At 46.8% G+C, this 27,666-nt stretch overlaps 1 protein-coding gene across 4 annotated transcripts in view; it reads left to right on the forward strand.

Annotated features, from left to right (window-relative positions):
• The window catches only part of LOC105254833 (serine-rich adhesin for platelets), a 92,192-nt gene that overhangs the window by 53,509 nt on the left and 11,017 nt on the right, over positions 1-27,666 (forward strand). For all 4 annotated transcript variants that reach the window (XM_011263759.3, XM_011263761.3, XM_011263760.3 and 1 more), the window contains one exon: positions 471-1,822. In XM_011263759.3, coding sequence (XP_011262061.1) covers positions 713-1,822 — 1,110 coding nt within the window. In that variant the 5' untranslated portion in view covers positions 471-712. The remainder of the gene's footprint in view (positions 1-470; positions 1,823-27,666) is intronic.

Raw genomic sequence — 27,666 nt, forward strand, 5'->3', positions numbered from 1 at the left:
AAGCAACAGGTTTCGAATCTGAATGAGCTAAATAAACTAGAAATACAAACTAATCTCTCAATTTTAGCGAAATTTTGCTCGCGTCACTTTGAAAATAAATGGCTCGCTGGATGCCTTTACGTTGGAGCCTCTGAATAAGCTCCGAGAGAGACGAGAGTGATCGGATCTGGTCGAGCGGAGAATATAGAGCGGGGAGTTTTTCGCGGCGAGAGTTTTTTTTTGCGCGCAGGGCGGCCGTGCCGCGCGTCTATTATCGGACAGAAAGTGGAAGGCGACGGGAGTCAATTTCCCGAGTGAATTTCTGCCGCGTATTATATCCGAGCAGCTATAATCTACTTCTCCCACTGACGATAGCCTCCACCCGCTCGGCTAGTAGTCCATTAGCGGCGCCCTCGCGCTTAAACGTTTCCGCCGCTTAATTGCGCATAGCTAATTTTCCTCGTCACATTTCGTCCCTCTTTTGTTTCCAGGCGCAGCATCATCGTCGTCGCTGCCATCGTCCGCCTCGAAGAAAAACGCCGGGGCGTTTCTCGAACGATACGGTGTTAATGTCGCCGCAAACGACTCGTTGAATCTCTGAACGAGCGATCGTGGATAATCCCCGCAGTGTGACTTTGGTGCTTGTAGTGCTTAGTGTCGATGTGCCGGTTGCAAGATAACGGCGAAGAACAGAAGGCCATTCGCGAGGCGTAATCACGCGAACGACGCAAGTATGGCCAGCACGACAATGATGGGTCTGCGTCGCAGAGCGCCGGTGAACAGTTCGCCAACTCCTTCGAATCAGTCGCCATCCACGACGAGTACGTCGTCATCGAGCAAGCGCTTGAGGAACGAGAACAACAACAGCCCGTCTCACGGCAATCTGAACTCGATGAACGGCGGCTCTCGGGACGAGCCGCCGACGAAGAAGTCCCGCGGGACTTCGACGAGCGGAGCGAAGGGTAGTACGTCTTGTTCAACCACGAGTACCTCGACCGACAGCCACAGCTCGAGGAGTCGCGGGACTTCCGTCTCTAGATCGGCCACTCAGACCAAGTCGTCGTCCACTTCGACGGCTGCCACCTCGGCTGCCTCTTCCTCGACGAGCGATATATCGAACGGCGCCGCGCTCTCGACCAGCTGGACGACTACGTCAAGCATGTCGGACGTGCTGTCTTACGCTTCCGTGACCGGGCTCAGTTTGACGGGCGGACAAACGGCCGGCCTGTGCGCCGGAAGCCTCGGCATGCCTCCTGCACCGATACCACCGTACATGTCGACCTCCATGGCGACCTTCGTTGGGAACGCCACGAACCTCGGTAAGAGCTCGTCCGTCTCGTACCTCGACATTTCCAACATGACCGGCAGTTCCTTGGCTGCTTCCGGCGTCGCCAACTCGTTAAACAGCGGATACGCGACGAACGGCTCCGCCGCCGTAGACACGAAGAGCGGAATAGCGTTGTCGAATGTCAACGGCGGCTCGTACGTGCAAAAGAGCCCGAACGGAGCCGACGTGGCCGCCGCTTCGCCGAGGAAATTTCAAAATGACGCCATGTTCAACGCTTATCAACCGTGGGTGATCAAGACGTACGGCGATCTGGCCAAAACTAAGACCATCACTATCAAGAAATACGCGCGCATCCTGAGGACGTTGCGAGGCGAGGAAGTGAACAGCGCGGAGAACAGCAAGTTCCGCTTCTGGGTCAAGAGCAAGGGTTTCCATATCGGTCAGCCGGAAGGCTACGACGCGAAACCGGCCGACAGGATTATCGGACGTCACGCCGTCACGAGCCCGGGATTGGATCCACCGCTCTACGTGCCCACGCAGCTGCCGCACAACAAGGTGAGTACGTCCAAACGAATTATCCTGTCTCCTGTAGTCGCGAGAAACGTTCCTCGGGAAACGAGCTTTCTCAGCAGGTAGAGCTCGTTGGTCGGGTAGAATGTGATCGTTGAAAGGAGGATTAAGAGCGCTCGCGAGAGAGACGTCAAGATATAATCTTTGTCGTTCGAAGAGTCACCGTGATTTAGATTAATAAATGAAGCGTGATAGACGAGGAGTTTTACGTTGGCGTCATTTTTATGGTAAAATTTATGCATTTTTTTTTACTTACGAGCTTTTAAATGTATATAGCTTTATTTAACGTAAAACGTAAATGCGGGAGGATTCGGATAAAATTAAACATATTTCTGCATCAAGATTCGCATATTGATACATACGATTCGTCCATCTTTCGCCGTACTTTACAAGTGATACTCGCAAGAGAAATGCTTAGGGCGAAGAAGAAGCGATTATAGCAATTTTCTCTCGCGTCCTATATTCAGCCCGTAAATTCTGCCTTCTTATCCTTATTCCTGGAAAATTGACTTTCGGGCTTTTATTCACGTAGATTGGTCGTTTCGCGAGCGGTGACCGTGTGCGGAAAAGAGCAGACCGCAGCCGGTCTACTGAAACCCGAGGTTTACGGGTCGGTGGAATTTATCTTCACGGCGAGTAGAAAAACTGCGAGAAATCTCGGGCGCGGTATATTCAGAAAGCAAGAGAGAGGGAGAGAGAGAGAGAGAGATGGAAAGCTCGCGCAGATAAGGGGGCCGCTTAATTGCATCTAATTATGTATATACGCTCGTGTAACGGCACGGCCGGTGGCCGACGCCGCCACCTCGTTCGTCGGTGAGAAGGGGAGGGACGAAGGAAGGAGACCTACGTCGATGCAACGGCGCTTCGATCCACTTGCCGGAGCCTTGCCAAGCTCGGAGTGAAAGAGAAAAAAACGAAGGAAAAGAGAGAGGCCGTTTCGCGCCACGCCATTCGTCTGGTCGGTCTCTCTCTGGCGCAGCTTCCGCGATTTTCTATCCGCGTCTTCTCGCAGGGAAGCCGGCAAAACGAAGCCTGCGAGAGAGGAGCTCTTGCTTCGCCTCCTCATGCCTGATACGCTACTTTAAGGCTATCCGATAACGCGTTAAATTACTTAGACAGCGCCACGTCATCGTGCACGCCCTATCGGGCCTGCGCTGGATATTCCGGGAATATCCTGTGATTTACTCGCTGGAACGTCTTGATTAAACTGGTCATGGTTATGGATAAGCCGATAAACGAAGTGATAATCTAATCTGTAAAATTGATTTATATATATACGTTTCGACATCGAGGTCGAAATTGGTGATACGTTGATTATATATAAATGAAATCGATACATTCTTAAGAAAATACTTTTCTAATATATATAAATTAAAATTATCGTACAACAGCTTCGATTTTATTATATTTTACAGCATTTCCTTTTTTTACGATTACATGATATTTTTGCAAATCCTCCAGAATATTGTCGGGAGGAATAATTCGTCAAAATTGGCACGAACATTTATTTTCTCGGTACTATCGTTTCCTTTGTCAGAATACGACGATGCCCCGTTATCATCCGTATATCTGTGAGAGGTGTTCACACGCGGTAAGAGACGCTCTCTCTTTCTCTCGTATAACGTACACTTTTTCCCCGTTGCTCAATTACATTTCACTCTATCGCGAGAGGCGGACGCTTTCACAGTTTTCTTTGCCTAACCGCTTAGCATACCGCGCGATCCAGTCTTACAAAAATCAGTCGTCGCCCCTCGAGTTCAGCGTTATTTTGTCCGATAATAATTCTCTTGATAAATCGCAGTGAATTTATGTTTCATTGCGAAATCGCGGCGAACTCGGTAAACGTCAAGTTGAAGTCTGTCCAACTGCTCGTCGTCACTACATTATAGTTTTCGCAATCAACTAGGATTATTATTATTAAATGGCACGCAGTCTATAGAATCAAACGCATGAATATATATACACGTACAATCTTCTCGTTCGCGAATCTAATTTATATATTCGTCGAGTGAAGAAGGGAAGTAACTAATCCGGACGTCCTTTCTCTCCCTGTTAAAATTGCAGTTCTATTAGTTGCACCTCATAGTTGCTGTTTGCGTGAATCCGAGGCGCGCGTCGCGATGGCGTGGGATTCCGAGCGCCGAAGCGGCACTCTTTCTCACGGAAAAGGAAGAGCACAGCGGGCGCGCTTAGAATTCCGCCGCTTCGCTCGCTCGGGTCCATCGATCGGGATTCACAGTTCCGGGTGGTCGGAGAGGCGAAGGATTCATCCTTCTCTCGCCCAGCGGCGGCGACGGGATTTTGCGTGCCTTCCGAGATTCTCCCCGTCCTTTTTCTATCTCTCTCTGTCTCTCACCCACTCCATTTCCGTTCACGGCGTCCCGCAAAATATCACCCGCTCGCGACACTCATTTTTCACGGTTGACCGTCGTCGAGAGCCGCGAGATAACAACGGCGGAGAGGAAAGGTTCGCCACCGCGATAACTCTCACGGGAGAGAGGAGCTTTCCTTCCTCTCCTCTCTCTTTTGCTCCACTCGGTCCCTTTCGCTCGCTCGCCTCGAGGGTGGCAGAAGAGTAGGTCTGGCCAGTCATTAGTCACTTTCCGAAGCAGAGGCACAGACAGGCCGCGGCTCTTCCTCCCGTCCGTTTCGCTTCCTCCGGTTCTATGCTTGCTTCTCTCTCTCTCTCTCTACATCCTTCCCCACTATTTTGTCTCGCTCCATGTGCCGTCTACCGGCCGCTCGTGCTCTCCTCTTCTCCGTCTCGCTACGGTTCCGTGCCTTCCTCGTGCCTTTCTTGCACAGTCTCTCTACACCGGCCACCCTTCGTTCCCTCCCTTCACCCCACCCCCGCGCCGACTACGAGACTCCGATTCCAAGACTCGAAGCGGTATAAGTCTCCCCTCTCGTCGGGCTCCGTTGGCTGTGGCTTCGAGACGTTCTCGCTTGCTCCCCTCGTGAGGAGAAACGCCGTCGTGTTTGCCTCCTCTCTCGGTGCTAAGCCTCTCGCGCGTCTATCTTGATTGAGAGGGAGCGCTGGTATGCTCTCTCCTCGTCTCGCCACGTCGTTTTCTCCGTCCTTCTTTCTCGTGATTACGACGCAGGGAGAGAGAAAGAGAGAGAGCGAACTAACCGTGCTTATATCGGTGAACCCGACGAGGATGCAGCGAGAGAGAGGTTGTCATTGATCGTCCCGACTGCGGCTTGTGAGCCGCTAAAGGTCCCGTACAAGCACGGGCCCGCCGGCATGTAGTCGCAGCTATGTGTGTGGGTGTATGTGTGCGAGCACACGTGCGTAAGTGCTCCGCTCGTCGTTCTCGTGCGTGCGACGGCGGAAACTTTTTTTTTTCTCTTCTTGCACTGCTCGAATTGCAGCGTTATTAGGTTGGCTATAGCGATTCGACACGTAATTTCGATATTTGATAAAAATGTAAAAAACATGCAACAATCACACATTAATATTTACCTTTCGTAAAGATTCTGCAGCTTGCGTGAAAGAAAAAACGTTTATAGACACAATCGTTAATGTGCGTAATAAAATAATGAATTTTAATAAGCTTAAAAGAGAAAAAGGAAGAGAGAAATTTATATATTATATAAATTTAATCAAAGTTAGATTATATTTGCTTACACACATATATTAACGCGCATGCATAAAGATCTTATTGTTTAGACTGCGTTCTCGCCTTTTATTCGTTATGTTGAATTAGACTTTTCATTCTTTTTTTTCTGATGAGATTTCTGTGATACAAAAATAGCATGAATATAATAAATGATCTCTAAATACCTGATATGTTAAATACCTGATGACATCTAACAACGATATTTCTGGGGAAAATTGCGAGCGCCCGGGGAGCGCTGCTGGAAGTTTTTAATCAATGGGACAAGGGGAACTAGGACATCCGTGGAATAGGTGGCAAGACGTGAACAAGGAAAAAGACGATCCGCGCGCGCGGAGGTTAACCAAGGCGATAATTCCTCGCTCCGCTTTCGGGGGTTTGGCTCGGTTAACCGAAACCGTGGTTCCGAGGGCGTGTGCCGCGACCCTTAGCCAATAAAACAGTTGACCTCCTTCACCGGAGGAGAGTAGCAAGGCGGAATGAGTAAAGCGACACGATCCCGAGGTCCTCTGCATTTTTGGCGAACGCTACGAATTCTTCGCTAATGGTTCCCTTTTTTTCCTCGTCTTTGTTTCACGTCGCTTTTTTTCTCTCTTCCGACAACTACAAATAGGCCGCACTGATAAGAACGCGTAAATAAATCGCGATCGACCGGTCGATGTAGCGTGATGTTTTCTAAAAGAGGAATAATTATCGGAAAACTTGCGGGGAGAGAGAACTTTATTTGATTTCTGGAGCAAAATTTACTTTTACCGTTTCATCGCATTCAATTTCCTCACTTTTCGTCGATTTTAATCGGCGTATCTTATAAATAGGATTACAATTGGAAATTGTTTATCTCCGAAAAGATTTAGGTATTTGAATTTCTAAATTTTAGCTGTTCGAGAATATATACGCACAGTTTTTAGGTGATGTGTAAAATAAATCACGTTATTCGATTCCGCGAATATCGATGTCGATAGAAGGCGAGATAAAAAAAAGCAACATCCGTTAACAGTCGCGCCTCGTAATGGTGTTCGATGCTGATATATTCCGTATATAAGATCGCTCCGCGCGCCCTTCGGCCTAGCCCTTAGCGTAGTTCAGGCAGCAGCGCTTGATTATTATCACCGCCCCTGCCTCGATAATGAAAGTACGTGCGCGCGCTCCCTTGCGTGTGTATATACGTATACGTGCGTGTCTGTGTCGAGAGCACCAGGGTTCGCCGCCTGGTTGCATTCGGGCACCGGCGGTGGACGGGACCCGATGGGAAGTGCGGCGGCGGTAAAGGGATAGGGGGGAGGCTACAACGAGGGTGGCTTCGAGGCGTATACTCGCTGTGTTTCGGCCCTGCTGAGTCACGCACTAAAGAGAAACGCGTGAGGTCTCTCTCCGTGAGGGACGAACAGAGGGTTCCGAACGACCACGACGACAACGACGGGAGCTTCGTGCGGGAATTTTTATTTTTAGCATGCCACACTGATCCGCACAGAACCCTCGCCCCCGTGCTCGATTTTTAAAAGACAATACTTTTTAAAATTGTACTTTTTACACAGAGCAAAAAAAAAGGGAAATATTTTTTTCGCAATAAAATAATAAATACATTAACTTTCACAAAAAACGTATCTATTTGGGATGGATATGTTATAAATATAATAACGATATCGCTCAAGTTGTATATATTTTCAACAATAGAACGCAATATGTTACAGTAATTAAGTTTGAGAGAGAACTTTTGTAGTATGTTTTTGAGTTCAATTTTAATTATTAAAACGAAACAATATTTTTCGAGATGTACATTATTTACTATATTAAAGTGATATTAAAATTTTTATAGAATTCCTTCTAATATCGATGATGCAAATCGGTTAACGAAATTAGATTGTCGCGCTGTATTTTATGCCTGATGTTTTTCTTCGCGATGATGAAACTTGGTCCATTGCGCAAGCAGAATTTTATTTATAAAATCTGGGGGAGAGAGAGAGAGAGAGAGAGAGAGAGATGGAGAGAGAGAGAGAAGCTAAGCTATAAGTCTACGGCTTATCACGACGGTAATGTTGGGTAAAGATTGTTATCGCTGCTATCTTCGTATCGATAACCAAAGTGCACGCTCTTCGTTCGTGCGCTCGTGCTAATGTTCCGAGATTAACCCCTTCGTTACTCCGAATTTTTCGCCTACTAAAATTAGGAACTTCTCACCACCAATTTGCCACATTATTATGTAACGTTATGTGCTCTTCTCTCAATTTACTGTGAATCATTCTTTCGATCAAGTTGGAATTCTGTGGTATAAATTTCAATTTGATCGAAAAAGCCGAATTTTAAATAAATTTATGAAATTTACTAAATCACTAGATATTTATCCGAAGAATTTTAAACATAAAAAGATAACTTTGGTTTTATCAAGAACAACTTTTCGTCTGATAAGAAAAGTGGTTCGATTCTAAATTTTTATTAGATTTATAAAGTTAAATTTATAAAGAAATCAAAAAAATATAAAGTATCGTGAAAGATGAGCATTATTTTTCCCGAAGAGATTAAAATGCAGTCACGAGAGGATTAATCTTGCTGTTCTCGAAAGAGATGAAGAGAAGGGTGAATGCAAATGAATTCATCCTGCGAATTCTTTCCGCGAAACAATCCGCGAAGAAAGCAGAGCGGCGCAAAATTTGCCCGGCATTAAAACAGACAACTCGCTGCGCTAGGTGCATGGATAGGAAGGACGGTGTTAGAAGCGACAGAGCAGCCATGGTAGCGTGAAATACTACACTGCAATCTGGATTTCCGGGCCTTAACTCGGTACGCTTACTCTGTAAATGAACTAACAGGAGCAGAGTTTCTGGTTCACCCCCGGGGGATACTGTTAGCAATGTATATCCTCTGCTCCAAAAATTAACACACATCCGAAATATGACATGTACGAGTACACATATATTCACATACATATATCTTTCTATATCAGGATAGCCTCTCAAAATTATTACATGTTATATTTTTATCAATTTTTGCATTAAAATTTTACATAAGATGCTCGGTGATATTTTAAAAATAATTTGGCATGAATTTTTATCTAATAAAAATATTGGAACAAGATTTGCAAAGGAATATGCGAATTTTCAAAATGCGATTAGGAGACTACAGCAAAATACGACACGAACGTCAAATTCCTCCATACGATATCGCATTAATTACATAATTGGACTTGTATGGAGCCTAAGTTCCTACATTTCGAATGCACTCGATCGTTCTCATCGGTGGCGCACGCATTCGTTAGGACCGCGGAATATCTCTCCGCCTAGCGGGGCGAATTTCGTCGCTGCTCTCTCTCTCTCTCTCTCTCTCTCTCTCTCTCTCTCTCTCTCTCTCTCTCTCTCTCTCTCTCTCTCTCTCTCTCTCTCTCTCTCTCTCTCGAGAAGAGATTTTGCCGGTGGTTCGCATACCGGTCGACATACCGGCTCGCTGTTCATCCGCTGGCTACGCGGAATGAAAGCGCGCGGATCGAGAGCGCGTACGCGCCGCGCCGAGAACTCGGGACCGGCTGAGCCGTTCTGGACGGCTAAGTCCTGGGGTCCCGACCGCCCCGCTCCCTCGGTCCCCTCGCGCACTCAGCGGCTATAACGCGCGGCACGTAACCGCGGCCGGCGGCAATTAGTAGCGGGCCGCCAAGGGAGCCTCGGCCTTTTTCCCCAACCTGCTTGCCAACCTCCGCCCGTTCCATTCTACCTCTCGCTTTCTCTCTCCGACACCTACCTACCGACCGCGCTCTCTCTCTCTGGCTCTCTATCCGCGATCTATCTCGTTCCACTCGTTCGCGGCGTCCCGCTCGCACGTCCGCTCTTCAGCATCCACATTTCTCTCCTTCCTCTTCCTCTTTCCGCCCGCGGCGTATCGCATCGCTCTTCCCCGGTATATCCCCCCTCCCTCCCTGATCTCTTCTTCCTGCCTCTCTTTCTTTCGTGCCGGCACTCCTGCGGCGCGTTTTCGCTCGCTCGTGTGTATACGGGACTCGGATTCGCTTTCTCTCTCCTTCTTGCTCGTTCTCTATACGATTCTGGTCTCCCTGCTCTCGCTCGCTCGCGTGCGCGATCGGTTTCACGTCAGGAAAAGGGCACAGGGGAGAGGGAGAGGTAGGAGGGAACATCAGCGAAAAAGCGACGGAGATGGTTGCGTTCAGGAGCAAGAGAGGCAGAGGAAGAACGCTGGAGAAAAAGGGACGAGGGAGAATGCGCGCGTCGGGTGAAGAGAGAGAAGGACTGGGATTGTGCGGTGGCATAAAAAGAGGCGTAGCAAGAGAGAAGAAAAAAAGAGCGAGAGGAACCGCCGTGGCGAAAAGGAAGAGAGGAGAGGAACGAGGGATGGAGAGGGAAATGCGGAAAAAAGCGGTTGAAGAAAAAGAAAAAGAAAAAGAGAGAGAGAGAGAGAAAGAGAGACGGGGTAGAAGCCGCAAGCTTTTTGTCCCGCCACCGCCGCAGCCACCCGACAAAAATAGACTCCGTGTCCCTCGATTCGTCTGTGCAACGACGTGCAACGCCGAGAAACCTTCCGTCTTCGTCCCGTGCGCGAGCGGCGTCAACGGGTCTCTTCCGTCCTCGTCGTCCTCTTCCTTCTTACCGTTCTCTCTCGTTTTTCCTTGAAGAGCCGTATTCTATAGCCTCCGTCGCCGCTGATGTCCCGAGAGAGGAGGCCGAAAGAGCGCGCGGGAGAGATTGTAAGAGGGTGGCCGGAGATGAGACCGATAGAGCACGCCTTGATGATTCTTATCTACCGTAGGCGGCCTGACACCCGATGATGCGGGCGTGGGCGCTTAGACGTTTAGGGCGGGGGTCGACCCGGTAGAGTTAGACAGGGAATCGACCTCCCTTCTACCGACCTCTCCCTTCTGCCCGTCGACCGATATACCTATCCGATAACCCGACAGCGCGGCAAATCGCGATACGTATCGACCCCTTTCCAACGACCGCGCGCTCGCCGACCCCCTTCGCTACAAATAAGCTCCCGAACTACTTATTCACGGATCTCCTATTCGGGAAGCTTCGCGGGAAGGAACGGAGTTCGCCGCTTCCCGTGGGATATTCCGGATCCTCCGTATCGCTCGCCATAGGTACTACCAATTACCTTTCTCTTTGTGAAACTGCCGGGTGCCTTTTAGGATTTCGGAGAACGACGTGATTTCGAGAGACTACGGGTGCGAATTATTATAATGGATCCGAACAAGAAAGAAAAAAAAGAATCGAGGCAATTAGACACAGTTGGAAGAAAATGTAGCAGTATGTCCCTCTTTAAGAAAAGCGTTTTCAAATTATATTTAGTCATAGTATAACATAAAGAGAATGATATACATTTTTGTACCTTATCATCATTATTTTTTATTATACGTTATATAGAATGAAAAATCTATAAATGATAAAAGAATCGATTTTGGTACATCATATGTATCTCTTATCCTACAGAATATATATCAAAGATATATATATTTCGATATTCTATTATGCTCATGATTTTTGAAATGTCTCGAAACGCTTTAATGATCATTATTCATATCAACATACGAGATTGCACAGTCTGACTGCAGTAATTTGATCTTGAGATAATCTTTATTTATTTATTTATAAGTCTTTATTATTTCATGTATCGCTTTCGAAATTGTAAATAGTCATTTCTAATAGTTTAGCCTTTTAATTTCGTTATTATTCAAGAGTACATAGCGCAAGGTTTAAATTAAAGACACGAGTATCATCATTTTTTACTAATTACAACAATTATAATATATCGAAAGAAATTAAATATTCTTGAAAGATTAAGTGGATTTTTAATTAACTTTAAATATTCCGCGAAAATTTCTACTTACTTTTACATCGCAAAGATATATTTTTTACATTTACAATATTATTTTTTCAAAGATCAAGTTTCTTTTTCGATATCGTACAATTGTTCGATTCCCTCGCGACCGAGTCCTCGAGTCGACAAGTCCGTGCGAAGCCTCGCTAGAGCATCCGGCACACGTTTCCCCGACTCCCCGGGGACGACGATCGCCGGGACCGAAGTGAATGCCGCGCGCAAGATAGACGAGGACGGCGAGAGAGAGAGAGAGAGAGAGATATAGAAACGAGCTCTCGAGTGAAACTCCTCGCACCCGGTATCCGGTATCCACGGCCAATTAGCCGCGCCTCTCTTACCACTTTGGCGTTTCTGTTACTTTCTTTGTTATCCGCCGCTATAAACACCACCGAGGATGCTCCACGGTGTGCACGCTGCAGCAATTTATGGGCCGTGGCTACCGGAAGTGTGTGGACCGGCTCTCTTCTCGAAAGCGATATTGTCATCTCTTGATCGAGGCTTTATCGAAGCTTTATTATACGCTTTTTATTTTTCAACGAAGTTTTTCCGCAGAGATTAAAATTATCAGCGGGAAGAGATATAAAAAAATAAAAGTGTCCTATATTCTACTAGAATCATAAAAATATTAGATTCTATAGATGTATCTTTGCATTTAAAAAATTTGAAAGGATCGAAAATATTTAATACAAGTTTATTTCGCTTTTTTGAAACTATAAAGAGCGCAAAATGTTACGTTAAGACACGCTTTGCGAGAAATCTATATAGGCGAATATTTTATTCTCCGCGCATACTTCGGATGCTACGGTTCTTCGACGTAACCCCAAATCGCTATTTATGGAGCGTCCGGCTGTCGCTGCATATGGCAACACTCCGACGTGCATTCCGACATAATAGGAGCTCGAAACGCGTAAGCCGTTCGTAAGAATCGTAAGAACTTGTCTAACTCCGACCGTGAAGTCCCAAACTGAGGGCCCGAGATCTAGAATGATTTACTACAGGCTCGCGCGAGGTGAAATCGTCGACCTTGGAAAAGAGGTAGCGGGTTCATGGCTCGTCACCCCCAGGATGAGTTCGGGGAGCTTTCGTTGATTGTGGTCGACTGCTGGAGGTCCATTGTGCTCCCCTCTCACCGCACGGATTTTCGGCAAATGCCCTCGCTTTTCTCTATTCCCCGAACCCACCGGTGCTTCGCAGTTTGTTTGTCAGCCTGCACGTGACCGGCACAATATTAGGATTCAAGCTGGGCCCATCGATCGGTCATGGTGCTCTCTTCATTAAGGCAAGTAAATCCCGGCGTATCTTTCGAATCTTTGCTCGGGCCGGCTTTACCTAACGGCTTCGCGTCTAGAATACATTGAAAGGCTGCGAAATGTCAAACCGGGCAGCAGCTTCCGCAAATCTGTCGGCGGTATGCGGCCATGTGCGTGGGCGGCGATTGTGACGTGCTTGTTCGTCGAACTAATCACTCGAACGGCGCAATTAACCGTGCATTTATGGATCGAGTTTCGCGATAAAACGCGCCGCTCGAAAATTACGACCGGACTGTCGCGATTATTCCACAGCGCGATTAAGCGCATTCGAATGTGTGCGACAGTTATTTTTAACACGGGCGCGAATACACCGGCAAACTTGCATTTTCGCGCCTATTGGCTGTAATCGCTATAATCTCTATAATCGCTCAGTAATAGGAGGATCGTTACATTTTTCCTTCGACGATCGAATCGATATCCGATAACGCCTTATCCGGCACTTTCGCGCACCGTCTGCGTTATCGCGAGGCGATCTGCGTAAAATGCATAAACGATAACACGCGGCTGTATATAGGCTATATATACGCGTGTATAGGTGTCCGTGTATAGTTATCGGGCCCGAATGTGACTCTCACTACCGCTGCCGCCGCCCGGAATTATCTCCCTCGACAACGATATCGATTGTCCCGTCAGATAGCGCGCCGCGTGAGTCGGCACTTGGTCGTTCCGCTTCTTTCCTTTTTGATCCGCCGGCGGGATAAGCGGGGCCGGGCCGGGCCGGACCGGGCCGTTCCGTTCCATTCCGGACGGACTTCGCCATCGCGACATGATCGATTTTCGCACCGCTCCGCGGCGAGATATTATTCCTTGGTCGGCGTTGTGCGGCGACGAGCGCGATCGATACGCCCGATCTGTCGCCGCGAGACTAAGCGAAACGGAGCGGGAGACGAGAGGCGCGCCGCGCAATTTTCTTCGACCATTTAACCGACCGCAACGAACTTTCTTCGAATTCTCGGCTTGGTACGGCTGTTGCCCGGCTCGTCTCGTTTCGCTCGTTTTCTTTTGCAGCCAGCGTGAAACGAGCGCAGCCGGCGATTTTCAACGAGTTCCTACCGTTAATCCGTTTTCCGGGAAAAAAATCTTTGTTCCCGAAATGTCGATTCGAAATATATATCGGAGAAATATTGACTTTTCCCATCGAGCTCTCTGTATTTTCGCAGCGCGTATTGAATTTTTGTTTCGATATTACAAATCCTGAAAATATACTGGATTTTTATTTTTACACTCGAGTTAAAATATGTTTGACTATCAATTTAATACCGGGAAAGAGCAAATTTTCTCCGCGTTTCAGGGAAATTTGTATAGTTCCACAATCACTGATTGAAATACAAGATCTATGTGTTCCGTTATTAATTAACTAACGTGACAAAAATAGAGCGCAAAATTGCAAAAGTATTTGTATTATCGTGAATATTTTAGCAAGACATATCAAACTCATATATCTGATATATCTGATTTATGGTAAAGATCGTTTTTTCACAAAATATTTCAATGTCTCGGTACAGTTAAGCTACTAATATTAGCATTCTCGCGATAAATATAACACTAAATCTATGTTTTTATTTTTAAATTGAAAGTCATATGACATATTGTAGTGCCGTTATTTCACAATTTAAAGATATTAAAAGCGACTATGCTCATTATTTTGCTGTATCACAGTCACGGAAAATATTTTAAAATATTTTAAAATATTTTGTAGAGATGAATTTACCTAAAAAAGGACGCAAGTAAATGCATGAAATCTTAAAGACGCCTCATTCAATCTTTCGCCAAGTATGCCATTTATCAAAATCCACTCAAATGCTCCAAGTTTGCAATTATCACATTAAAAAAAGATAAACAAGAAATTAAAAATATTCGCATAAAAATCATGAATATATTATAAATTATTATATATTACGCAATGAAATACAAAATAATGAGCACGATTAAGAATTAAATCGCGTCGAAATTCGCACTCGGGAAGCCTTACAATCGGTCTCCCTCCCATTGTCATTCGCCGACGGCGCTTCCGTTCTATTCGATCCACTAGCGAAGCGAGTTCGCGCGAACGAGTTCCACATAGGGCGACGGGACCATCGATTTCCCAGGCGGCGGCGGCGATGGCGATGGCGATGGCGATGGCGGTGGCGGTGGCGGTGGCGGTGGCGGCGGCGGCGGCGGCGGCGGCTGCGGTGGTTCGTGGCGCCATGAAAGAAGTCGGGGCACGGACATTTAAATCTAAAAACGGCCGGGCAAAACTCCCGACCCCGGGGTAATTGGAGGGTCGCGGAATTTGTTGCTTCGCCGACGTGGTATGAGGGAGAAGGACGACAAGGAAGGGAGGAGAGAGGGAGAGAAGGTGGATGGAACACTAAAATACGAGCGCCGGTTAACGTGAGCGGGCAGGCAGGTAGAAAAGCTGAGAGAACGAGGGAAAGAGCGCGTGCGTGTGTATGTGTCTGTGTACGTGTGCATAGAAAGAGACGGATAAAGAGAGAGAGAAAGAGAGAGATATATATGTGCAAAGGAATCGAAGAAGGAGAATGGTAGGAAAAAGCAAGAGAGAGAGAAAGAGAGAAAAACAAGTGGTCGACGATGTGACGAGAAATCGCAGAGCGGTTGGCGAAGAGAGAGCGAACTGGGATAAAACGGATGCGCCACAAATCCGTCCGCGTATAAGCGAGTTAGAGTCGTCGGTGGTCGGGATAAAGAGCAGCGGAAGCGGAATGCGTGGAAGGAGAGAAGAAGAGAGACGAAGGAACGGGAAGCGTATGCACGGGCCGGCTGCGTCCGGAAAGAGCGGTACTGTACTCCAGCTATCCACGGTCCAAAGCACCTCACGGACGTAGCGAACCGCGCGAAGAAAAAGGAAAAGAGACAGAAAGAGAGAGAGAGAGAGAGAGAGAGAGAGAGTGACGTTCTCTTTCGCGCGCTATCCGGCTATAAGATAAAGACGGCGGGACGTAATGGGTCGTAGGCGCGAGGTTTGCGTGTAATTGGATTCATCCCCCAGGCGTTAAACGCGTCCTGCGTCCTTCCGCTCTCTCGTTTTCCTCCTCGCACTTTGCCGTCCCTCGGCTAAACCCCGAGGTGCGAACCCCTGCTGTCGTCCGTTCCCCCTCTCGCTCCCCTTTCCTCTTCGTCTCCATCTCTCCCGCTCGCCTCTCGACCGAATTAACCCCGCGCTATCGCGAGACAGGCGACACGAGGAGGAGGCGAGCGGCGTGGCGGGGGCGACAGCCACTCCGCCGTCGCCTTCGCTCTTATCTTGGTAACTTTTCCGCGGTCGCACCCGCCGACGTCCCTCGGTGCTTTCCGCGTTCCCCGTCCCGCGCGCTCCACCGTGTCTACCTTAACGTGCGAAATTTCCAACTTCCGCCGCCGCAGCGGGTCGTAAAACTCACGGTAGTCGCGGGAGCCCGGCTTTAAGCTAAAGAGGTGGAAAGAGAGAGAGAGAGAGAAGCGCGATAGGGAAGACGGAGACGGGAACATCGCGTGCGAGCTCGATGAGAATAGAGCTTCGTGCGTGATAAAAGAGAGAAAGAAAGCGCGCTCGAGTTGCGTGAGTTCTAGAGTACGTACACCGGCGCCGAATCGAAGCGGATATAAAAGATTACATTGCGCGCGACTCGTCTTGGAATCGCTCGTGGATATTCTTCAACGTGGACGCGTAACACGTTGTTTGCGCGTAAATGATGTTGGATCGCCGCACTTAAAAGTTCGTTAATCAACTTCACGTTTTGCGGTTGCCCGTTCTTTCATCGGATCCCGATTCTTGAGATCCCTACTTCCTTGTTTCGTCAGCTCGCTTCCTTTTCGACGTGCTTTTATTGATAAATTAATTGGATCAGTCCCAGGTGTGATCAACATTTCTTAACGATAAATCTAGTGAATCGTTAAGTTAAAACTTGGAAATTTTGGAACTTTGTCTCATGGCAGGGCGCAAATAATTTTCACGACGCACACATACGTGAAATATCTAATCTCGTATAATTCCAGCGAAATAAAGACGTTTGTTCAGGATTTGTTGGACTCCAAAGCAAAGTTCTAAATATGTACAATCTCGAGAGCCTATATTCGACATGCTATTGTAAAACGCCGCTGGATCGACGGCGACGAATCCCCCTTTGAAATCCGAACCGGCGTTGAGACCGAACGCTTTCCGAACGATCGATTCGGGTGAACGGGCGTACGTGATCCTCGGATACACCCAGTATAATCATCGTGCCGTTCGCGGGACCGTTCGGTGGCTCTGGGCTTTTAGCGGGCGACGATCGGCCAGCTGGTGTGTCGTCGATTCGCCGATACAGGGAAGCCAAGCCGGGAAGAGAGAGCGCGATGCCGAGCGTGGCAATGTAGTAGAGGGATTCGGGAAAAGGGGTTGCACGAAAGCGAACGAGAGAGCGAGGAAAAAAAAAGAATTATCCAACGGAGAGAGAGAGAGAGAGAGAGAGAAGAGAGAGCGAGAGACAGTCGGAGGATGCGGTGGAGGGGAAAGGAAGGAAAAAGCGAGAGACGCAAAATTCAGAGCTTGGCTCAAAGCGGCGCGGCTCTGCCCGGTTTGGCTTGGCCCGGCTCGGCCTCGTGCTCGACCCTGCCTGGCCTACAGCGCCTCCTCCTCGTCCTCTTCGTCTCTTTCCCTCCCCCTCCTCCTCCGCGTCCCCGCTACTTCTCCCTTTCCCCTCTACCCTACCCACCTCCTCTCCTCTGCAATTTCCAACTCCTCTTCCTTCTCTCTCGCTAGAATGCCGAACGCGAGCGTCTGGTTAATGAGGCACACGCACACGCCCGCGCGCACGCGCAGCCCGCTCGTCATCGTTCCCCCCGCGTCGTCCCCCTGCTTTGCCGCCTGCCGTCTCCCTCCTTCGACGTTTCCCTCCGCTGCCGCCCGCTTCTTTCTCTCCGCCGTCGCCGCCGCCGCCGCCGCGGCCTCGAACACAATGCGCCACGTCGCGCTGCCTAGGCGTCACGGTAATGACATACTCCCACATGCATGCGCGCCGTCCGATATCGCACCATCTACTAGCAACAGCAGCGGTAGCGGCAGCGGCGGCGGCGGCGGCAGCGACAGCATCCACGGTAGCAGCTGCAGCCGGCTGCCGTTGCCCGCCAGGAAGCTACCGCGAGCGAGCGACGAGAGCGGTGATTGATCGCGCCGCCAAATCGCGCGGCTATCGCATAACCCATGGTGAAAACTGACGTCGCGATTTTTCGGCGATTCTTTTTTTTTTCTCCTCTTCCTCTTTTTTTTTTAAAGCAATTTATTTCACGCGAAATGATCGGGCCGACCGACTTCGCGACTCATGAGCCACGCGAAACGCTCTTAGTTCATTAAGCACGTTGTATTTGGGTGATAAACTTGATTGAATTCGGTTATGGTCTGAATAGTAAGTGGAGGAGGACTTGGACAGGGGAATTATAGATGGAGATTTTTAGCGTTTAGGGAAAAAGCGTGTTTCGTACAACAGTTCCGGTGAATGAAGACAAATGTAGTGGAACGTGGAAGCGATGTGTATGAAAATATCAAGCGGAACATTTCGCGCAACACTTTTCAGACTACAATCTCCACATTAAATATTTTTTTTCGCTAAAAGAAAGTTTTTCGACGCATGAAATAAATACAATGTAACTGAAGCGGAAGCGACCGTGGAGTTTGTTAAACTTTGGGTATTTAAACTGTTGTTGTTATTGTTTCGGGCGGTTGCAGCGAGTTTGTCGATGCTGAGAGAGAAAAGCATTTAAAATCCGCGGAAAGACGCTTCGATCCACTGATATTACGTACAGATCGATACCAGACTGTACTGGATTGGCCATAAGTCCAGAGGGATCGATATTCCCGTATGCAATCAGATATCGTAGTACCTAGCAACAGCTATATACGATGACAGTGGCGGCAACAGCATCACATATCGACACAATCGAGTATTTGAAGTATAGGAAGCTGTTCATGGATCATTTAATGTACCTAATGTTAACGATAAAAGAATCGAGATCAAGTGGTCTCAGGAACAAATAGTTTGCCATCTTTATCATGAAACATCTAGTGTGCATATTGATTGTTCCAATCATCGATATTTTTAAACTTGTATCAGCTGTTATTCCAACTATTATAATCTAGATTTGTTCAAAATAGTTAGAATTTTTTATCTATGATAAAGAAATAGCTGATAACAATGGAGTCGAAAATATATCTTTATATACAAAAATCATAATTTCGCGTATGTGTGCGTATATATTATTTATATATCTGTTTATATGTAGTTTTATGCTATCTCTCTCTTTTTCTCTCCTGCCTTGTTTTCTCCCAGTTCAATTGCGGTCTCTGTTGCATTCTTACTCCATTTTTCCGCGATATGTTGGTCGTTGGCGACGGTCGTCTCGTAGTTCCGAGCGGGAGCATAAAGACCGCGATAACGTTGGAAAGCGGAAAAACAAAGCGTGCGGCGTAGAGTAAGCGAGTGGCTGATACTGCGGCGAGAAACGCGAGTAAGAGAGAGGAAAGAGAAAGACAAAGGGAACGAAATGCATTGCGCGAGCGCGCGAATAGACGGATAGCCGAGGCCTTTTGTGGAGAGGAGAGGCGCGCCGCGGCTTTTACATCTTCCGAGTCGTTTCCATCAACTTTTCAAATCATGCGCGAGGCCCTCCCCGGCCCTCTTCCCCTCTTTCCCAAGTACCGTGCCCGGGAATCCGTGTCGGTACGTATCATGCGACTCGCCGCGCACGCGAGAATCTCCTCTCTCTGTCTCTCTCTCTCTCTCTCTCTCTCTCTTTCCACGCCGCGCATGTCGCGAATGGCGCGCAACAGCTACCGTTTTACTGGAGAGAAGAGGAGAGATCCCCGAGACCGGATAACGAGATAGAGGCGAAGCCACTTCCGAAGCTGCGCGACTTGGACGCATCGAACACGCCCGATGATCGCGCGTCGGCTTTTCCTATTCAGGCGCCGGCTGGATATTTCCGGCGCGATGTTGCAAAATGTGTGCTCGCATCGGGTTCAATTATGGTCGCGTATGCTTGAGCGAAGGATCCGTTTACGTATCGGACGCCGGTGCGTCTCGGCTTCTTTCTCCTATCTGTGTAAACTCCCCTAGATTCTCGTCTCGCATTGGCTTTTAATATAGATTTCATATACAAGCACTTTAGCTTGCACGAATTGTGCCGAGCTATCGTGACGAATAGGAGCGTTTTATTTAAAATGCTGGTGATAACGATGATAATAATTATATTTTATCGATCATTATGTTGGCGTGTATAATTTCTGTCTTGCCGGGTTGCTGCGGGTTTTATGTCTGATCAACCTGGGTGCGAAATGATATTAATGCTGTAATTGATTGGCGCTTTTATAATGAAATGACATAAATGAGAGCAACTTTCAACGGTTTCACCGTTCTATATATCATACATACGCATACATACACCGACTATACGCATTATACGGGCAATGAGTCCATGGCGTGTACTTATGGGATGACATGTGCTCTTTAATCCCGCGATAGATATCTACTCCGTCTATTACATTTGTAATTCACTAATTAAAACCAAGATTGAAGACTGTACATACAAGCTTTCTTTTTATATTGCTTGACGATTTCATAAATATCTTTATGAATCGAAATTTTGCAAAATCGAGAACAAGAAAAGATTATTCATAAATTATATTTTAATGAAATACATATAAAAAATGATTACGCATAAATGATATAAATATGACAACTTAAAAAGAAAAGTATTATTATTTTTTCTTATCATAAAATTTACAGCAAGAGAAATATATATATATATATATATATATATATATATATATATAACGCATAATATATTGCATTTAATTATCCGAAATATCGCAAGCGCTATTTCGCAATGACTAGAAATATCGAGCGTAGTTAACGCGAATGCGGAATATCGCGACGCGTAATCGCACTCGTGACTCGCTTTATCGAAAATCCGTTTGGAACGAGCTAGTGAACGAGCGGTCTGACGAGCATCCTCGCGATTTACGGCAATAAGGAATTATTAGCCGGCTTGTCTCGCTGGAGAGAGACTCCTGGATTACACACGTACGTCGAATGGGAAAGCGTGTGTGACGCGGCATCAGCCATGGAGAGCGGACAGTGGGACGGGAACACCATCGAATTCGAAGCGACGACGCTCGATGCGTGACACGGTAACGCAAACAGAAATCCGACACGCCAGGCGGACAGAGAGGACGGACGGACGGACGGACGGATGGACGAACGAACGAACGAACGGACGGACGGACGACGCTGGGGGGGTTGGGAGAGTGTCCCGGGGGGAAGGGAGGATGAATCGGGTAGACAGACGGCGACAGAGAGGACGAGCGCTGCGAGGGTGGGCGAGAGGGGGCTTATATCGTTTGCGTTGACTGCGGATCGTGCTCTCTACCCCGTGGTCTCCGGCTTCCAATGTCGACGAGGGTGGAAACGCGAGCTCGTACCACAGTGGAGATCCTCTCCTCTTTTTCGCTCTTTTTTTTTGTCGCTAACCATAGGAGGACACGCAAACACGCGCGCTCGCTTGATGAACGAGAGAGGCGGAGAGATAAAGCGAGAGAGAGACGGAGGGAAAGAACGAGGGCGAGGAGGATGGAAGCGCGGTCACTTCCGTAATACGTTTGTCGCCCCGCCGGCGTTTTCACGTAAATCGGGGTTGAACAACGGGAACCCGTCCCTCGTGATTCGCTATCGACGGCTGCTGGGAAACCGCCAGCTGCCAACTGACTTTTAAGTACCGTAAGATAGGGTAAGATTGCACCAATGGGACTAACTTTGCTATGATAGATGCAAGGCAATTTTAAGGATTAATTCTCCTTTTCGATATAGTTTGGAAGCAATTTCGAAAAATCGGTAAAAATTTTCAGGATTCTATTTTCACTTGAAATCAATGGTATTGATGATGTTGTTAATTTAGAGATTATGTGTAAAACTACCTTATATATATATTTTTTAAATGATTAAAAAATTTCTATAAAATTTTCATAAATTATTACGTGAAAGCATAGATCGATGCAGACAAATAATTAAGAAATGATGAAAATTTCGTGTACCTCGAATTTAGATTATTTTCTCGATAATCATACATTCTGTTGACATAATGTTAACTAAGTTAACAAGTCCCCGAAGTATTCGATATTGATATGCTAGTCTAGAATAGTACATATAACGTCTTTCGATGATTAATCAGACGAGTTTCAAGATACCTCAGAATATCATAGGATATTTCTACAGACGATAGTTTTCTTTCTCCTTCTGGCGCATCGCGAGATTCTACCGCATTACCGTAAACTTTCGGTCCTAAATGTTTCGGCTCGAAAGAAATGGCGGAATCCGTATTCGGAAAGTTCCTGGTACCGTTCCAGGATTGCGAATTCATCCGTACCAGACGCAGTCTAGGAGTTCGCGACCCTTCCTTCCGTCGGCGGATGATCTCGCTGACTCCTGCAAAATCATCCGGCGATGCTATCGATTTAATTAGCGTTCTCGTGTCGAAAACTTTGACCTACCCAAGTTATATTTGTGACACGAATATTTTTTCATTTGCGTTAAGATTTTTACCTATTGTATTCAATTTCCTTACCTAACGTAATCAATTTCCATTATTTGCAGCATAAAGAAATCGAAAATTATAACTTGTATACAAAACAATATAAAGATTTTATTCGTTACTACATTTAGTTCGTTAATGCTACATTTAAGCTATTTTATGAAAGAACAAATTTTAGCCTAAGAAATGGAAATAGATAGATAGAAATTTTAGCCTAAGGAATGGAAATAGATAGATTATACTTACAGATGTGCGTCGCATCAGAGTGTGCTATCAATCACGAATATATATCATCGGTCAACTCATCGATTTCCAATATTTAGCTACTAATTAGAACCTGCAGGTCGCATCAGAATGGTGACACATTTCGATAAAATATGTAAAGAAAATAGAAACACAAATAGTTGATAATTTGTTTTTATCACTACATACGTTCCTAATCAGAAGTAGTTGGATAAAAAATTATTAGAAATATTTAATGGATCATTTTTTTCTAATGAAAACAATCTTTTCGATAAAAAATATATATATTATACAAGTATAGAGGCATAGAAGAGAAAATTCTAGTGCATTATATTTTTATATTTCTTTCGAAACGTATTTTCAAGCGATTGCGAACGTTACGTCATCGCGCAGCGCATTGATTTCGAATCGTTAATTACACTCGATCGGCGCGAATTAGCGGCGTTTACGACGAGTGAGAGACGCGTCCAAGAAATAGAAACAGACGCGCGTCACAGATGAGTCGCTTTACCTTTTACCGAGACACGCTCTTAATCAACCGCGAGTACTATATCTGCGCGGCGGCCACGCCGCCGTCATCGATTTCCGATATGGAGCCGCTAATTAGAGCCGGCGGGCCGCGACGCGACGGTCGGGGCGGCGCGACGGGGTTTATCGCAATTCCAGGCGTCGCTGGATATTATATTAGCCGGCCGATCGAGATGGAGAACGGTCTCGGCATAACGCGGTCGCTCCCGCATGATTTAGGTTTCACGCAGTCGGGTCTCTTTAAGCGCGCGCTTTTTACGGCGAGGCTTACGGGCCGGTCGGAGGCCTCTCGACGGACTCTTTTCACGCGCTCTCGCTATCCCCCTCTCGAAATGTCCCTTGCTGTCTCTCTCTCTCTCTCTCTCTCGTCTCGTATAATGCGCGGCGGCGGTAAGCCGGCTGGCAGCTGCCTGCCTTCCGTGCAACCAACAAGGCTGGCGGCCCGGTCTGGCTGGCCTGTTCCTCCACGGCTCTCCATGCATGGAATCTCCGGAGATTCTCTCCTCCTCTTCTCCACCATCGCATCGCCATGCACCGTCACAGCTTCGTCGTCGCTACTTATACCAGCGCTCATCGCGTCGCACCGACGTATCCTTTTTTCCGTCTCGCTCCGTGTGTCTCCCTTTCTCTCTCTCTCCACGCTTCACTGTGCGCGTCCTCTTTCTCTCGAAACACGGATACCGAGTCTCCGCGTGTGTAGTATCTCCTCGTGGCTTCTAGTCTGTCGCGGATTCCGTCCTTGTTCCTTCTTTACCTGGCCGTTCACGTGCTCTCGCTCGCACCAAAAACTTCCCACTCGTGTTCCCCGTTTTACATCGTTCCCCCTTTAAGCTCCGACTATCCCGCTCGCTCTCCGTTCCGACACCGCAGGCGGCTTCGAGCGACGCCTGCGCGAGAGCGAGGGGGAGCGCGCTTAGCAAACGCGAGCACGAGGGAGATGGAGCGCGGAGGAGAGGAAGAGAGAAAGAGAGAGAGGTCGACGAGAGGCGTAGAGTCAGAGAATGCCGAAGTTTGGTCCGCGGCCGTCGTCGCCGAGCGGCCGGACAAGTATTGTCCGGATCCCGTCCCGCTCCAGGCTTAGGGTCCCGTTCGAAGGCGCAGCTGGGGGGAGGCTCGGGGGGGCCTTCCGAGTCAGATATGAATCTTTGTGCCGGGAGGGCGGCCCGCACACTCGACTGCTAACGGCGGGGTGGCATCCGTTCTTAGAGAAAGAAAGGGGGAACGAAGGAACGGGGGAGGGCCACGACGGCGACGAGCTCGCGTAATAATTTATTCCGTTTAGGCTCGCTGTCAAGTCTCTTCGACGCTGGATCCGGGCTCTTCTTTTCCTTCTCCTGCTCCTCCCTTTCCTCTTTCTCTTCTTCTCCGTGTTCTCGGCTTCTCTCTCCGATCCTTGGGAGCCTGCACGTGCACTTGGCGAGCGTATATGTATATGATCGTCGTGGTTTCTCAAGGTCGAATCGTTGCTCGACGACGTTACCGTGTCCGGTACCGACAACGTACGCATGCCAACGAAAGAGAGAAAGAGAGGGAGACATCTTCTGAAAGTCTCTCGCATACGCTATATCGAGTTCGAGATTCCGTCTTTCTCGTTTCGCGGCCATGGTCGATGCGCGAACATCGGGGGATCCGTGGCAGACTGGGAGCCACGAGGAGATAGATGGAGGATCGTGATCTCTCTTCACGTGTTGAAGGGTGAAGAAGATACGAAGCGACCGCGCGCTTCGTTTCACTTTGCGTCAGCATGACGGTACATCGAGAGAGCGAACAGCCGATAACGCGACGTCTTCTTGTCGGGAATCGGATGACACTTTAGCCGTGATCCTACTCATAATTCATAGCGAAATATAATAAACCGCGGCGAAAATTATTACATCGTAAAAGAAGAGTTAACTGACAGATTAGTATAATATATACGTTCCCTTTCTCCGTCTTTTATATATTAAAATTATCATCATATCTTTATTATATAACAGGATCAATTATTATTTTATGATTGAATTATATCAATTATATCATTTATCGAGTTGCCTTATTTCTTAGATCTGATATCACTCGAGACCAGGAAATTCATAATAGCATACTACATTAGTGACGGTTAATGCAGCATTAGTCATATGAGAAAATTAAGAGAGCTAATGAAGGAATTAAGATTGTACCACTTTTTTAGGAGAGCTATAAAAAGTAATTGTACGTTCGATAGGATACTAGAATGCTGATATTTCGCATCGTCATTGTGATTGTACAAAACGTCACGATGAAACGTAATAACGTTGTAATAAAACGCGACCGTTCGTTCATGCCACACGTCGGCTCGACTTTAACGTCGCGGTCATCTGACATTTCGTGACACCGGGTTACGCAAGCGTGATACTGCCCATCGGTTATAATTATTCGACCGCCAATTAAACGTGTTAGAGCGCCGGTATTTCCCTCATTCATTTTAGTCACATCACCGTGCAACTTACAATTAGACTCATTCAATGAGATGCGTCGTCTACGGAAAATAAAGCACGACGAGATGAATGCCAAGAAACGCTCTCAAAAGATTTAGCGTTACTTGGCACATTAATATATATGCATTGGTTAGTCTTAAGTATTTTTAAGTGTTACGGACAATGCAGAATTTTATAGAAAATAAGACATTAATATTTAATTAATGTATTAATCAATAGTTATGTATTGTGAAATTCTTATAATACGAAATAATAATTTTAATTAACAGCTGATTAAAGTTTTGGCTCTAATAAGTTGCTAACTATCTTTGAAAAATTTTGTTCCCACAAAAAGATTTTCACTGAATATTTGATACAGAAATATTTGTTTTATGAAATTTCGCACATGGTTTCAAATTTTTAATCGATGAATCGTATTTCCAACACCGGGAAAAGATTAGATAAATAGAAATAGATAAAAACTAGATCGTATAATTATATACGAGTGTTCATAAAATCGTCGATTCCTAAATTGCTCAGTCGTAAAAATGAATGAATTCGGAAATTATTGAGCGTAAATTTACGATCATTATAGTAGTTCTCGCCGCTTTCTCGATGTTATCGAAGCGTCTTGAACGTTTGCGGCCGGCATTTCTGGTCGGACGTTTCGGTTTTCCGGGCTCGTTCGGTTTGCAAGCGTGGCGGACGCGGCTTTTCGGATGATTGGCCGCGCGATCGGCGCGCGATCGGTTTCCGGTCACGGGCCGTCCCGGATTCCAGGTCGACATGCTGGTGTGAGTTGCCGTTGCCTGCCTCCTCTCTTATCGATTCGCACGTTCCGTCGTCGTCGTCGTCATCGTCGTCGTCGTCGTCGTTCGTCGTTAGCGATGCGACGAGGAGCCACTCGGACGGACGGCTCTCGGGACGACGACGAGTGGTTTTACGAGTGGACAGTTAGGGTCGGCCGAGAGAGCGATGAAAGTTTCCCTCCCGCGTTTCCGCAGAGGGGGGGGTCCGACGGATTCCTTCTCCTCGCGTCGCAGCCCGAGCTCGTCCGGTATTCCAAGAAGGTGTCGGGACACTTTATGACAGCTACGATCGCGATAAAGCGGTCCCCGTTACTGACGAAAGTGCTGGAAATGGAGTTTTGGGGAAAATCGTTCTTCATCCCTTTTTATCGGTTGAAAAATATCGCTGCGAAGAGGCTAATGTACTGCGTCTAAATTGCATTTTCGTAGGTAATGCTAATTGCGTTCTTAATCACTGCCGATAGGAGAGAATAAATTTTTTCTCTTTGTCACTTTAGATAAAATTACACATTAGCCTTTTCATCGTCGCTCAGATAACGCGCGCCGCGTGTTGCAATAAATAATTTTAATATTGAATATATATTTATATATATAATAATATGTTTTCTAAAATTTGCGAGGGATAACTCCTCTTTTTATTTGTCTTAATAAATGTGATAAGATTTAGTAATCTTTTCTCGATTAAAATATCCGCTTATGTGAAAAATATCGAACGATAGAGTTAAAGTTTTGGAAGATATAGAAGATAAGTGGGTGCTATAAAATGTGTACAGTTAGGATGCGAAGAAAGTTCTGCTCGCATTTTTCTGTATCGATTTTCTGTAGCATAGTTTGTGGGTGTAACGTGAGTACGCCCGGAGCTAATGGGACGCTTTATGGTGGGTATGACCTCGATAACGCGGTTCGCGGGATGTACCAAGAGAGGTATCGGAAAAATCCACAGTCGGTGCTTTTGGATTTAAAAAGCGCGAATAAAACGGCCGCGGGAAAAATCGCTTCGTCAGTAAACGAAAATAAAAAAAAAAAAAAGAAAAAAGAAAAAAACCGTGATTAGCGTAGTGCGATTTCGCGCGGCGGGAATTGTATCGTCAATAATATGAAACGACATCAATCGCGTGCTGCGCGCTTTGTTCCGTGAGCACGAGCTTGTTGTGAATTATTTCCGCTGCTCGGTGACTCGAGTTACCAAAGAAGCCATGGCCATTGGAGAAGTTCGAAATTGCTTCGGAGCGATTTCGGAGGATAGATTCGATATTGCGTCTACTCGGTTCAAACCGATATCTCTCCGCCCCAATATCGAAATCTGGCTCTCTTTCTATATAATATCTGCCTTTAGATTATAAGGGTATTACACCGATGCGAAATATTTCGATAAAGTATATGTCGAGGGATATTTTTAGAGATATATATTCGTACACGTGATGTTATGCGTCAAGAACAGTTGACATTGTCAGAAATATTTTATATAAAATCCTTAATTTTTTAAATATACATTTCTACCTATGACATTTTTTATAGTTG

This window comes from Camponotus floridanus, unplaced genomic scaffold (genome assembly GCF_003227725.1).
Source record: "Camponotus floridanus strain SB8 unplaced genomic scaffold, Cflo_v7.5 scaffold15, whole genome shotgun sequence".
NCBI lineage: Eukaryota > Metazoa > Arthropoda > Insecta > Hymenoptera > Formicidae > Camponotus > Camponotus floridanus.